The sequence below is a fragment of the Sinohyriopsis cumingii genome, chromosome 3 (genome assembly GCF_028554795.1).
Source record: "Sinohyriopsis cumingii isolate HCF-2022 chromosome 3, ASM2855479v2, whole genome shotgun sequence".
In the NCBI taxonomy this organism is placed as follows: domain Eukaryota; kingdom Metazoa; phylum Mollusca; class Bivalvia; order Unionida; family Unionidae; genus Sinohyriopsis; species Sinohyriopsis cumingii.
Window position 1 is genome coordinate 58,365,773 of NC_142963.1, and position 12,002 is coordinate 58,377,774.

The 12,002-nt window shown below is 37.6% G+C and overlaps 1 protein-coding gene across 2 annotated transcripts in view; it reads left to right on the forward strand.

The window, feature by feature from the left end:
* Positions 1–12,002, forward strand: part of LOC149802924 (inhibitor of nuclear factor kappa-B kinase subunit alpha-like) — a 97,374-nt gene that overhangs the window by 7,930 nt on the left and 77,442 nt on the right. For both annotated transcript variants that reach the window (XM_089952410.1, XM_089952411.1), the window contains exon 2: positions 843–938. In XM_089952410.1, the coding sequence (XP_089808536.1) occupies positions 846–938 (93 nt within the window). In that variant the 5' untranslated portion in view covers positions 843–845. The remainder of the gene's footprint in view (positions 1–842; positions 939–12,002) is intronic.

A 12,002-nucleotide genomic window follows, 5' to 3' on the forward strand; every position in this document is an offset into this window, starting at 1 on the left:
CAAGATATTTTTTCACCTATGACAGATGGAAATTTAAAAAAAATAAGTTAGGCTTCAACTGCAGAAAATTATATTGTTGGTCCTTGATATAATTTTTGTATACCGTGGTACTTATTGCTGTATGTTCTGAAATACCATGGTACAAAATATTTCATGATACCCAGCTATAATATAAACAAATGTGTGTGTGTGTGATTTGTTTTCCCCACTGATATTCTGATATTTTTTTACTAGTGATAGAATTTCAGAGGCCTGTGTCTTATAGTACAAATCATACAGGTCATGTAGACATTCATTGCTGACTGTTTCAGTAATCTGTGTCGAAATTATAAAAAAAATAATTGTAAATACCTTTACAAAGCAATTATTTACTTTATTTGACTCCTCATACTTCCATATTCTTTGGAAAGTCATTATTTATAAGCCCTGAGAAATATATCGTGTACTAATCAGTGTTAGAGTACATGGACATCTTTTGATGACGTCAAGCTAAAGATGTGCTTCGGTACAAACTGGATTGAATGTTGCATGTGATGTTACAGTGAAAGTTGAAAAACATTTGTGTATTACCCAGTTATTTGTTATGATAAACCCTGACATCCTCTTCTCTTGACCTAGTTTTTAAATTAGTAATCTGACCACCATTGTAAAAATCCAAATTGATCAGTAATTTTCATCTGGAAGTTTTTGGATGACATTAAAGGTGCAGAGCATTCAAACCTAGGGATTGAGTAGAGATTGGTTAAATTTTATTAGCATTAAATTTTAGAATAACAATGAATATTTAAATTTGAGTAAATGTGTTACTATGACCACATTAATATACACTTTAATTGTTGTAGGAGATGGCGACAGCTCAAGTGAAAAAGGGTAACTGGGTAGAGGAACGGGTTTTAGGATCTGGTGGATTTGGAGCTGTTGTCTTGTGGAGGAATGAGGTAATTATTGTATAGCTATTTACCTTTATGGGATCACTTCCTAACTAGGCTGTTTGTATGTGTGCCCAGTTGTAGGTAGGTAGGTAGGTATGGATGGGTGGATACATACATACATGTATGTACAGTGGTTCCCCTCATACACAGCCAACCTTTCTGCAGTAGGTAACTGGCCTTATAAAAGGGTGTTCTTTCTGGAGGAGGACTATGTTTGTGAAAAATATATGCATGTGTATGTTGTAAGAAAGCTACATGCAACCTGGTGGGTGGGTGCATGCGTGTGTGCATGCATGTATGCATGCAGGGATGGTCTTGGGTTTTAAAAAGTTGTTGTCCAGATCACAAACCTCAATATTTTGTCACCAATTTTCAAAACATTTCACCAGAACAAGTAGTGAATATTTTTCCAAGCCTATTAATGTAATAAGCAATGAAAATTGAATAAGATGGAATAGCTTTTACTTTATTGACAACAAGTAATACAGCCATAATATTACAAAATAAATCAGTACATCTACTACTTCCATGGTCTTTGCATCCTGCATCACAGTTAGTGCATAGGTATGACTGTTGTCAACTGAAATAAATGCATTATCAAGAGTAAAATATCTACTTTCCTGACATCTACAGTCTCTCTCTCTCTTTCTCTCTCTCTCTCTCTCTCTCTCTTTCTCTCTCTCTCTCTCTCTCTCTCTCTCGTTTTGTTAATTGAAATATCAGGTATTAAGCAAATCTATATTATGTGTATTATTTTCAAAACAATAGTTTTGTAAGGAACTTTAGTTAATGACATTTTAATACTAAAACCCTATGATCATACTTTGCAATGTAAGATAAGTGATGTATAAATTAAAGGAATTACCCCCCCCCCTTATGACTAGCGTCACAAAGTACATCTCCGTCAACCAGGAGTTCAGAAATTAAATTTTTCCAGACTTTAACGCATTGCTTGTAGTGAATTGATTCATAAATCCCAAGAATAATCACTAAATGCTGTCGATATTTTATCGACAAGCAAACTAATCTCCATTCCCAACAATGAAATTTACTCGAATCAACACCTGGCATTAATGTACTGTATATATAATTAATTACCATCGTTACATTAAAAAAAATAATGGAGAAACATATGTGCCCCCCTAAAAAAATGCAGCCGGAATAAATATGTTATTTAGTAAGCAAAGTTATATGCATATATAAGTTAACAATAAGGAAATAACGTGGGATATAAAATGTTGGAAATATTTATCACATGTATGGTAGCTTGAGTCCTCATTTGAACTGTTAACATAAATTCACACCCATTTTAGGCATTGTTAGTTATAACAAAAAAAGGGCATTGTTTATTTGTCAATCAGTAGCTAGTGCTTTCACTCACAGTATAACAGGCAGTTTTCTTTGAAGTACGTCAATGAGGCTTGAGTCTAACCTTTATCTATTGTGCAGTTTTGACACAGCTGACCAGAATATGAAATGGGGGCACATTGGAAGAGGGGATAACGCACTCCACATGGAGAAACGGCAAGAGTTTTACATGTATTGGACCTGAAAAATCAGTGAATATTTAGTGAAAACAATGCTTAAATATGCCACAAAAAACTTCCCAGTGGTAGGTCCCAGTCTGTGTGTTTTCGGATTCAATCTCCCAACTTGGTTTTTGAAAAGATTTTTTGCATGACACACTAGAATAACTGTACGATATTAACTAAATTTATTCAGTGACTATCTGAATTATTTGGAAATCTTTCTGTTCATTTTAAACTTCAAGACGGAAGAGGCATTTTTCATTGGAATGTATTTGGATTTCTTGGAACTATTGGATATGAAAGGACTTTAGAAAATAGGAATTCATTCACCATGCTGTACATTAATTGAACTCTTTCACTCCTGTATTTTGAGAAATAAATTATTTTCAGTTATGCAAAACTTGTTTGTTTTGCTATTTCTTGTTGCGTAGTTTAAGTCCCTGGAGTCATAACATGGGTTTGATGGCAAAAGTAAAAGATCAATGAGCAAAATTACCATATATTACTTACCCTGCCTGGTTGTTGTTGTTGTAGGGCTTAACGCCATTTTTCAGCACGCGATTGGCTATACATGGCGGCCAGTATTAATGGTGGAGGAAGAACCCGGGAAAACCCCGGAAAGAACCACCGACCCACGAGAAGCTACTGGCAGGCTTTCTCACATACCCACATTAGCCGAATCCGAGACTCGAACCCACGCAGACAGAGGTGAGATGGCAGTGATCCGTAACGGAGAGCGCTTTAGACCACTCGGCCACTCGGGGCCCCTACCCTGCCTGGATTCCTGTTTGGTGACACACTCCTTCAAAATATCACAACCAATTGTAAATGAATTGACGACTTGTGCCTTGATACATATATCACAGAACATCTGCTTTAACTTTGTATCATATCTCAGTCACGGACGCCCAAGTTTCCAGCTGTTGAGAAATTTTTGGGAACTCTTGACCCATTCATCATGATGTGGTATTGCACTTGAAGCATTACTACCATCACTACATGTAGGTGATGTTAGACTGTCAGGTATAACATCAGGTTCAGGGATTGTGTTGTCTGATGAATTTGCTCTCAATCCAAATGCTGTTAATTTTGTTAACTTACTCTTAGGATGATACAATGAACATGCAACAGTAAACTTTCATTTAACCATAATCAAGTTGCACTGTTGACAGCGTTTAATTCTGATTGCAGTTTTTTACCATTTGCTTTGTATTTATGCACAGCAATTGCAACTTCAAAAATAATCAATTTTTTCTGAAGTTTCAGCAAAACTATTTTATTTGTACATTTATAAAAAAACAACTAAAAGATTAGCCGTAGTTCACTTAATTGTAGCTGTTTCTGTTTGCGCCTTCAGATGTCAGTCGATTGTAAATATAGTCTGATAGCATGACAGAGTGTATCACAGCATACACTACTCAGGCCAGATGTCAACATAAGCGGATTATGATGTAACAGTGCACTGTAAAGATGGGTTTGACAATACAGACAAAGGATTTGTTTATGTAACAGATGGATTCGAGTGCATTGTGTATCCAAGTTTGTGGCTTCCTTTCGTGGTCCCTTTGAACGTCTCCACCCCAAATCCTTGACTGTATGTACAAATTAAACAGCCAAAAAGGTTGTCGCCCAAAAAATCACCAGATGCTATATTTTGTGTGTGTGTGTGTGTGTGTGTGTGTGTGTGTGCATGTGTGTGTGTGGATGAATGGATGGATGGGTGGGTGGGTGGGTGGATGGATGGATGGATGTTTAATGGCACATCATAACAATTCTGTCCTTATTATGCAGATTAAAGCAAAAGTTCTGGTAAAAGAAATGTAAGAAATTTATATAAAAAATAATGTTTTGGAAGATAATCCTTTCCAAATAGATCTAAACATGTAGTTTTACAAGATTAAAGGTAAAGGTGTCAAAAATTATTTGAAGGTATGGTCAAACCAGCCCTAATTGTCATGTTTATATAGTGGTCACCTGATGTCAGTGACCATTGCTATTTCCTCCCATGGTCACCTGGTGTCAGTGACCATTGATATTTCCTCCCATAAAATTTCCTTTATAAAAGTCATTTATTTAAATGGTCATCTACTTTTCACAGTCATTGGCAAAGTGTTTCCCAATCAAACAGTGGCTTCTTACTGCTTAAAGCAGTCACTATTGCTGCCTGATAATTCAGCACCCAAACCTGTACTGATACTGAATCATGGTTTGGGATCCAAACTGTCGATCACTATCAGTACAAATTTGGGTCTGGTTTTTCGGACTAACTTTAGTGTATCAACAGTCCAATGAGGTATTTGTTTTTTCAAAAAAGACATTTTTCATTTAAAGATATGTCATGTGAATTGATTTGTAAATATGCTTCAACTTGCTTATATTTACTGTACTCAAGTTAATCTGCAAGAGCAACTTTAAATGGGGTATTCTCTCTATTGTTACTTAAAAATTTTGAATAAAGCCACATTATTATTTAGAAATTAATTGTTCAGGTTGATACTTGAGGTTTATTGTCATTCCTATTGCTTCCCTTCCAGTATTTATCATATCTACTCACTTATAAGTTGAGTCAAACTGCAAACAACAAAGATCCTAATCTGCCTTAGCATAATGTGCCTGCAGATCAGGGTCTGTGTTGTTTGTTCTACAGAAGTTGGGGGCAGAAGTATGCATATGACTGTACTAAATGTAAAAGTGAACTAATTTTACCATGATTTTGATTTAATTTGTCAAGTTTGACCTATTCAGCAATTTGTTTGTTGCATAGTAATAGTGAGGGATCAAAATCATGGTATTGTTTATAATGGAGAACATCAAATTCAGCTTTCAGATATTGCTGATGTCTTTTGGATAAGCGGATCGTTATCATTGTAAGTAAAAAATAACAGAACAAATAAAGTATTATGATAGGATGGAAAAGAGAAAAGACTGTAAATCAATATGTGGACAAGTGCATTGGTCCAAAAAACCCAGTAAAGATGGTTACACACCAAATTTTCATTAAATATTCATCTTTGAGATAAAAATGTGAACAGACATTGAATCATTTGGTTGTTCTTTTTTATTCAAAAATATATAAATTACCAACATTGCAGTCACCCTTTCATATTAGATATTATGTTGGTTCAAAATTTTCAGATAAATACTATGCCAGATTCTGCAAGAACAAAGAACTGAGAAAAACTTATGCTCATTTAAGAAGTGTTCCAACTTAAATGGCACCATCAGTAGATAAGTTGGTAGAGCAGAGGACTCATAATCCAAGTATCATAGGTTTGATACTCACCAATGCTTGCCTGGGTCAAATGCCTCAGTCTTTGCTTGGGTAAAGCACTGAACTCCCATTTCTTTAGCATGGTACGGCCAATAACTTGTTTAAAGTACCATTAAAATCATATAAAATCAAAACAAAGTTTTCTTATAAGCAATATACAAGCATATGAGCATGCTATTTCCTTATTTCCTTATTTTCCTTATCGTGTATATATATATATATATATATATATATATATATATATATATATATATATATAAAATACTGCATGAAGAAATATAGCAGTTAAGCTTGAAGAAATTTATGAATTAAACCGATTTCTGCTAGAGTTTATGAATGATAAATTTAATTTGTCAGTTCTTTTAAAGAGGAATTATGTCATGTACCAGGATAGTTCTTAATACTCCCGAAGTATAAGTCTCAGACAATAGACTGTATATTGGATCAATACTTTACATATGAGACTTGCAAGCTGATCCATGGAAGGGTGAGCCTGTATGTCTGGAGTAAGACCTTCCAGTCTTCCTCAATCCATGTGTGCTACAACTTATTTTAAATTCAGGTCCTTTTTTTAATTTGTCCCCAAGGTATCTACTATGCAGAAGGATGATTTGGGATAACAAAGAAGCCCCAAAGGTTTGTTTACATCACAGCAAGAATAAGAGAACTGTCAGTATTGAGATTATTAGCAGGAATGTCTTACCCATCATTGTTGAGTAGCTTTTACTTTTTTGTGTGGAAAAACATCCATTCACTGTGAATACATTTTCCCACAGAGTGGAGAATTGTCACTAAGACATGGTCCACTCATGTACCTAACATGCACAGAACAGTCGCCTTTTGCAAGGATGCCATGTTGTGTTGTTGAACACCAGAGAAAAATTGCTTTCTGCAAGTGCTTGACTGTATTGCAGTCTTCCTTCAACAATGTTACATTCATCCATTCTGTATTTTTTGTATATGCTGGTAACCCATGCCCCCTTTTTGAATTTAGATATGGGAGGGAACATTTAGGTTACTCTGCTGTATCCCACCCTTTAGGGGTTAGGGTACACCCCTTTTCTTATCAGTATGCAGTGGATAAGCCTTGTATGTTAAGAAATAATGCAACATAGGTCCTACCAAACTTGGTATGAATTGTTATTCCTTTCTTTGAAATAACTTATTAAGCATAAATTCTGTGTTTTTTTCCTTTTCACCATTGAATATTAATAATTGTTCATGCAAATCACGTCATATTGTTATTGTATGAGACAAAGATCTAACTTTACTAAGAAATGACAGGTAAATTACTAATGAGTGAGTTCATTGTTTACCATGTGCATATACTGGGGTGTATACAGCACACTGTATATAAACAGGTGAGTTTCACATATTATATAACAACACATTGTCATTCTTGTTCTCTTTCAGGTATTTTTTCAGAGAATGATGCTGGGACAGTCTGTGGGAAAGTGGTGCCACAAGAAGGGCTTTTTTGACACACACGTGTTCAAAGTGCTCACAAAAGAATCATTGTGTAGTTTGCAAAATATGGTCTCATGAAATCCAGATTTCAGCCAATTCTATATGCACTTATTTAGGGTGGAGGAAATGTCATTACCCTACATCTTTTTTTCCAGATTTCTCTCTTGACAAGCCCTAAGGGGCCCATTGCAAAATGTCTAGTTCTTCAGTTCAGAAGAGCACTCCCTGGTTCCAGGAACTACTGGGTCCAGTCTCTTTGAAGACATATGAGGCCCATCTAATAGGAGGGAATGAATGTTTGAGGAATAGATTGCATCCCCTGGAAGGAAGAAGTTGAACACTCCTTATGTTCAGCATAAGTTATAGATAGGAGTTGCTTTGCTTGTCACATTTTTGGTAGTATGTCTCATCTCCTGTGAGGGAGGTTCAGCAGAGCACACAAAATTTCTGGGGTAGCATGTTGCACCATCCCGAGTGGGAGGGGCAACACTTCACTTTGATGAGTTATGAATCAGATGAACTAGGCTCTAACATATCTATTTCAACTGACTGGTCATTGGTTAGTTAATCTAGGTGGCTGGTAACTGGTCAGTTCAAATAGGTGACTGGTCAGTGTATGGTGACTGGTCATCGGTCAGTTCATCCTAGTGACCAGTCAGATTGTCAGAGGTCACTGGCCACAAGTCATTTCGTACTTGTTTCCACTGGTCATTTCCTGGATGCCTCACAGTACATGGATAGGGAGAATGGTCTGAGTTCTCCCCTTTCCCACTCTACCATCAAACCCTGTTCAGGATTGGGAGTCAGACTAGGGAAGGGGATTAGATTGAAGAACCTCTAGGAGGACAGTGTGGGAGGGAGGACAGTCCTAGAAACTTGCACCCTCTCCAGCAATGCATTCCACTCCCAAACATCAGAGGCTTGGTCAAGCATCAGGGACAATAGGTGAGCACTTTCTGTTGTCAGCAAGGGTTACTGATTTGAATTCCAGGAGCAACCCCCAGTACCAAGGATCCCCATGTTCTATCAGCAGTCTAATTTGGTGAAGTTAAGGGAAGAAGTACACACTCTTTTGCAGAAATAAATAGGCAGTCAGGATGGTCCTGAATCATCACTCTCCTACTTCTACTCCAGAATTGACCGCTCTGGTGGCATAGTGGTTAGAACGCCTGCCTCGGATGCAGGAGGTCAAGGGTTTTCGATCCTCAGCAGAGTCATACTAAAGACTTATAAAAATGGTACTAACAGCTGTCTTGCTTGGCGCTCAGCATTAAGAGGTTAGTGTTAGGACTGGTTGGCCTGGTGTCATATAACTTGACTGGGTGGGATATCATGCTTCATGTCTGCAGCATGATGCCCCAGTGCTAGACATCACCATAAACTGCCATATTGCAGACATCATAGTGATATGACTGAATAATTGTTAAAGCTATGTTAAAAATCCAAATCACATCACTACTCCAAAATCTTTTTTGTCACCAAGAAAAGCACGAAATCTAGTATCATATTTGATCTTTCTCCTTTAAACTGGTTTCTTCTGGAGGAACCTGTCAGGATGGAGACAACATCCTCAATCCAGAATGCAATGTGTCCATTGGATTGCGCAGTCTCCATCGACCTTCAGAATGAGCATTTGCAATATGTCCTTCACATCACAAATGCCTCCAGTTTTGCTTGGACCAGAAAGTTTTTTCATTCTAGCATCTCCTATTAGGAATTACTTTCACACCAGAGTCTTCACCTGAGTTAGTAGTAATGGTGGTTGATTACTTGGAACTCCATCATTAGGTTCAGTTTCTCCATTAGGATCTGTTTCATTGTTGATCTCTACCATTGTTGGTCCACAGTAACTCCTTCAGGTATTTTACCCAACCTTGAGATGTCAGAACTCATTCCGTCTCAGGACTTATTTACATGGTGATGAACTTCGTCATGAACCAGAACTTTGAGTTCCACAGGATCAGATAGATTGAATCCTGACGCTTCTAGAGATGCTATGAACAAAAACATTGCTTGCCTTTACCTATCCCTATTGCAAGCCAAGAATTCTACAGCTGATCTGGTTCCCTTGGGACTTCTTCATATATGCCCAGAACAGTTTCTTCTTCTTGCAAGGTGGAAACTGCGCAGAGTTTCTCTGTCAGCTCTGATTCCTCTAGGACCAAATTTACATCAGCATTTGTACTAGTAGATGAATTTGTATAGATTCCCAACTGGGGTCCCCATGCATGTGCCCAGCCGCAACTCTTGTCTGGTTGTTGAGACATCAGATTCCATCTGGGGTGCTCATTTAGAAATGAAAGACATATTTCTAGCTTCACAAGGGTGCACTGACAGAGTAAGGGGTCAATATGTTATGGTTCCTCTGATAATATGTCCGTTACAGCATATCTCCAAAGTAAAGTTTCTCTTTATTTGGAGGTCTGGAACCTCTTCTACTGGCCAGCTTTGGAGAAAATCATCTTTTGAGTTTGCCACAATCTGGGAAAGAACAACATGTTAGCAGACTGTCTGTCCAGTTCAGGCAAAACAGTCCTCACAGAATGGTCTCTTCACCGCTCAGTAACACAATCCTTTCTCTCCCAGTGGGGAAAGCCTCTGGTAGACTTGTTTGTGGCTAAGGCTCAAGAACAGACTTTCCTTTTATGTTTCTCCAGTCTCAGACCAAAGAACATGGGCAGTGGATGCATTCAGCTACCAGTGGGATCGTCTTTTGCTGTTCTTTTTCAAGAACAAAAGCTGTTCAGTATCAACTATAGAGCTGCCAACACATTAAATTCTCTCAGGGCACAGCAATTGGGTTGGATTCACACCTTGTTAATTTCATTAGGTATTTTGAGCTGTAGAGACCCGCTATCTTACACCCAGATGAAATCTGTTTTATGTCCCAGTGATCTGATTGGCTGACCAAACAAAATCAGTTTCAATCTGTTTGTGATAGTTAAAGACGAACTAGATTCATTTGTGAAACTTAACCTAAAATGATATCTATGTAACCAAAAATATTGTTGCCTTGTCATCAGGCTAGCTAGCATCTAATTTTCAGTATTTTGTAAATTTATACTTTCATGTTAGCTCACTTTTATGTATAGCTTCTTCCTATAAAATGATATTGTTTGGAACAGGTTTCTAGCATCAACAGATGAAGCTTCCTTCACAATAACTTGTTTGTTTATGTTATGTTTTTAATATATCTTTATCAGTTTGAGTCTTGTCTGCAGTGTGGCAGTTTATAGTGCTGTCTGCAGTGTGGCAGTTTATAGTGATGTCTAGCACTGGGGCATCATGCCACACCCATTTACATTATTCTGACACCAGGCCAACCAGTCCTAACACTAAAATCTTAATGCTGAGTGTCAAGCTATACAGCTGCTAGTACCATTTTATAAGTCTTTGCTATGACACTTTTTGTGTTTAAACTGGTGACCTCCTGCATCCGAGGTGGATGCTCTAACCCACAATAATTTGCAAGAGCTAGCTTTCTTCTGTGATATTTTAAGCCAGTGGGTGTAACAAACTGTTTTGGCAAGGAAGGTTATTCCCAGATATTGCCAGTTAAGCTGGTTTAATTTAGTTTTGTATTTTTGTAAAAATCTTTCTTTCTACATCATTTCAGTGTACAGTGATACATATTTATCATTCTGTCCTTTCTTTCAGTCATCTTCTACATGACTTCCCTTCCCAGCTATATCCATGGATGAGTAATTGTCAAGTATTAGAGTTCACTGTAGCAAAATGTATTTTATTGAATATGATCATTTCATTAATGTTATGTATATCTATTTTTTTATAACTCTTAGAACATTACAGTATATTATGTGTAATTTTTTTCATGACTGTAAATTGTAATGATCGTCTGTAGTCAAGATATTGGATTGCTAAATTTATTACATGGGTATAAAATTCTTTTTTAAGATATTAATAGTGTAGATTGCATAGGATTTATAAATAATTATTGACATAATTGTTTCGTTTACTAGTAATAATCTTAATAATAAGACCTGTTGACAACTTTGGGGTAATTTCCCATCGGCTAGTGGGGTGACCTGGGTTCTTAGAAGAAATTTGTTATTTCCCATTGGATGGGTTAGGTGAATAGTTATTGCGAAATATTAGTTTGAGTAGTAAGATCTGTCATGTGGGATATATAGTTCATCCATCAAGTCGATGAGGACAGCTTTAGTCATCCAGATGGTTTGTGGGTGCGTAGGTGGCTGATGTGTGCCCTGAATGTTCTGTGGTATTGTGGACATGGGATGATAGCAACACTGAGCGTTGGGTTACTGGCTTGGGATTTGCTGGCCTGCCTCCATTGTTCTGCCACGGCTGTCCTGTTGGCCTCACAAGCTGCATCACCTTCAGTGATGGAAGAGCGCCGCATGACCCTGTCCTGGGCAGTCTGCTCCCACATATCATAGCTAATGCCACATCTTCAGGGTGTCCTTGTAACATTTTTTCTGGCCTCCTTTGTTGCATTTTCCTTGTTCAAGCTCGCTATAAAAGAGCTTTTTTGGAAGTCGGTGGTCTGGCATGCAAGCTACATGGCCTGTGCATCGAGATGGTGTAGGTACTGGGCAAGGAACTCAGTATCTGGGATCCTGTCTTGCTGTGTGATGTTTAGGAGTCTTTCGAGGCAGGTAGTGTGGAAGTGGTTCAGCTTCTTTGCATGGTGCTGGTACACTGTCCAGGTTTCACAGGCGTATGGTAACACAGGGAGTACTATCGCTCTGTACACCTTCAACTTTGTCTGAAGACTAATGCCTTCTTCTGTTCCAGACCTTGGCGTGTAGTCTGCCATATGCT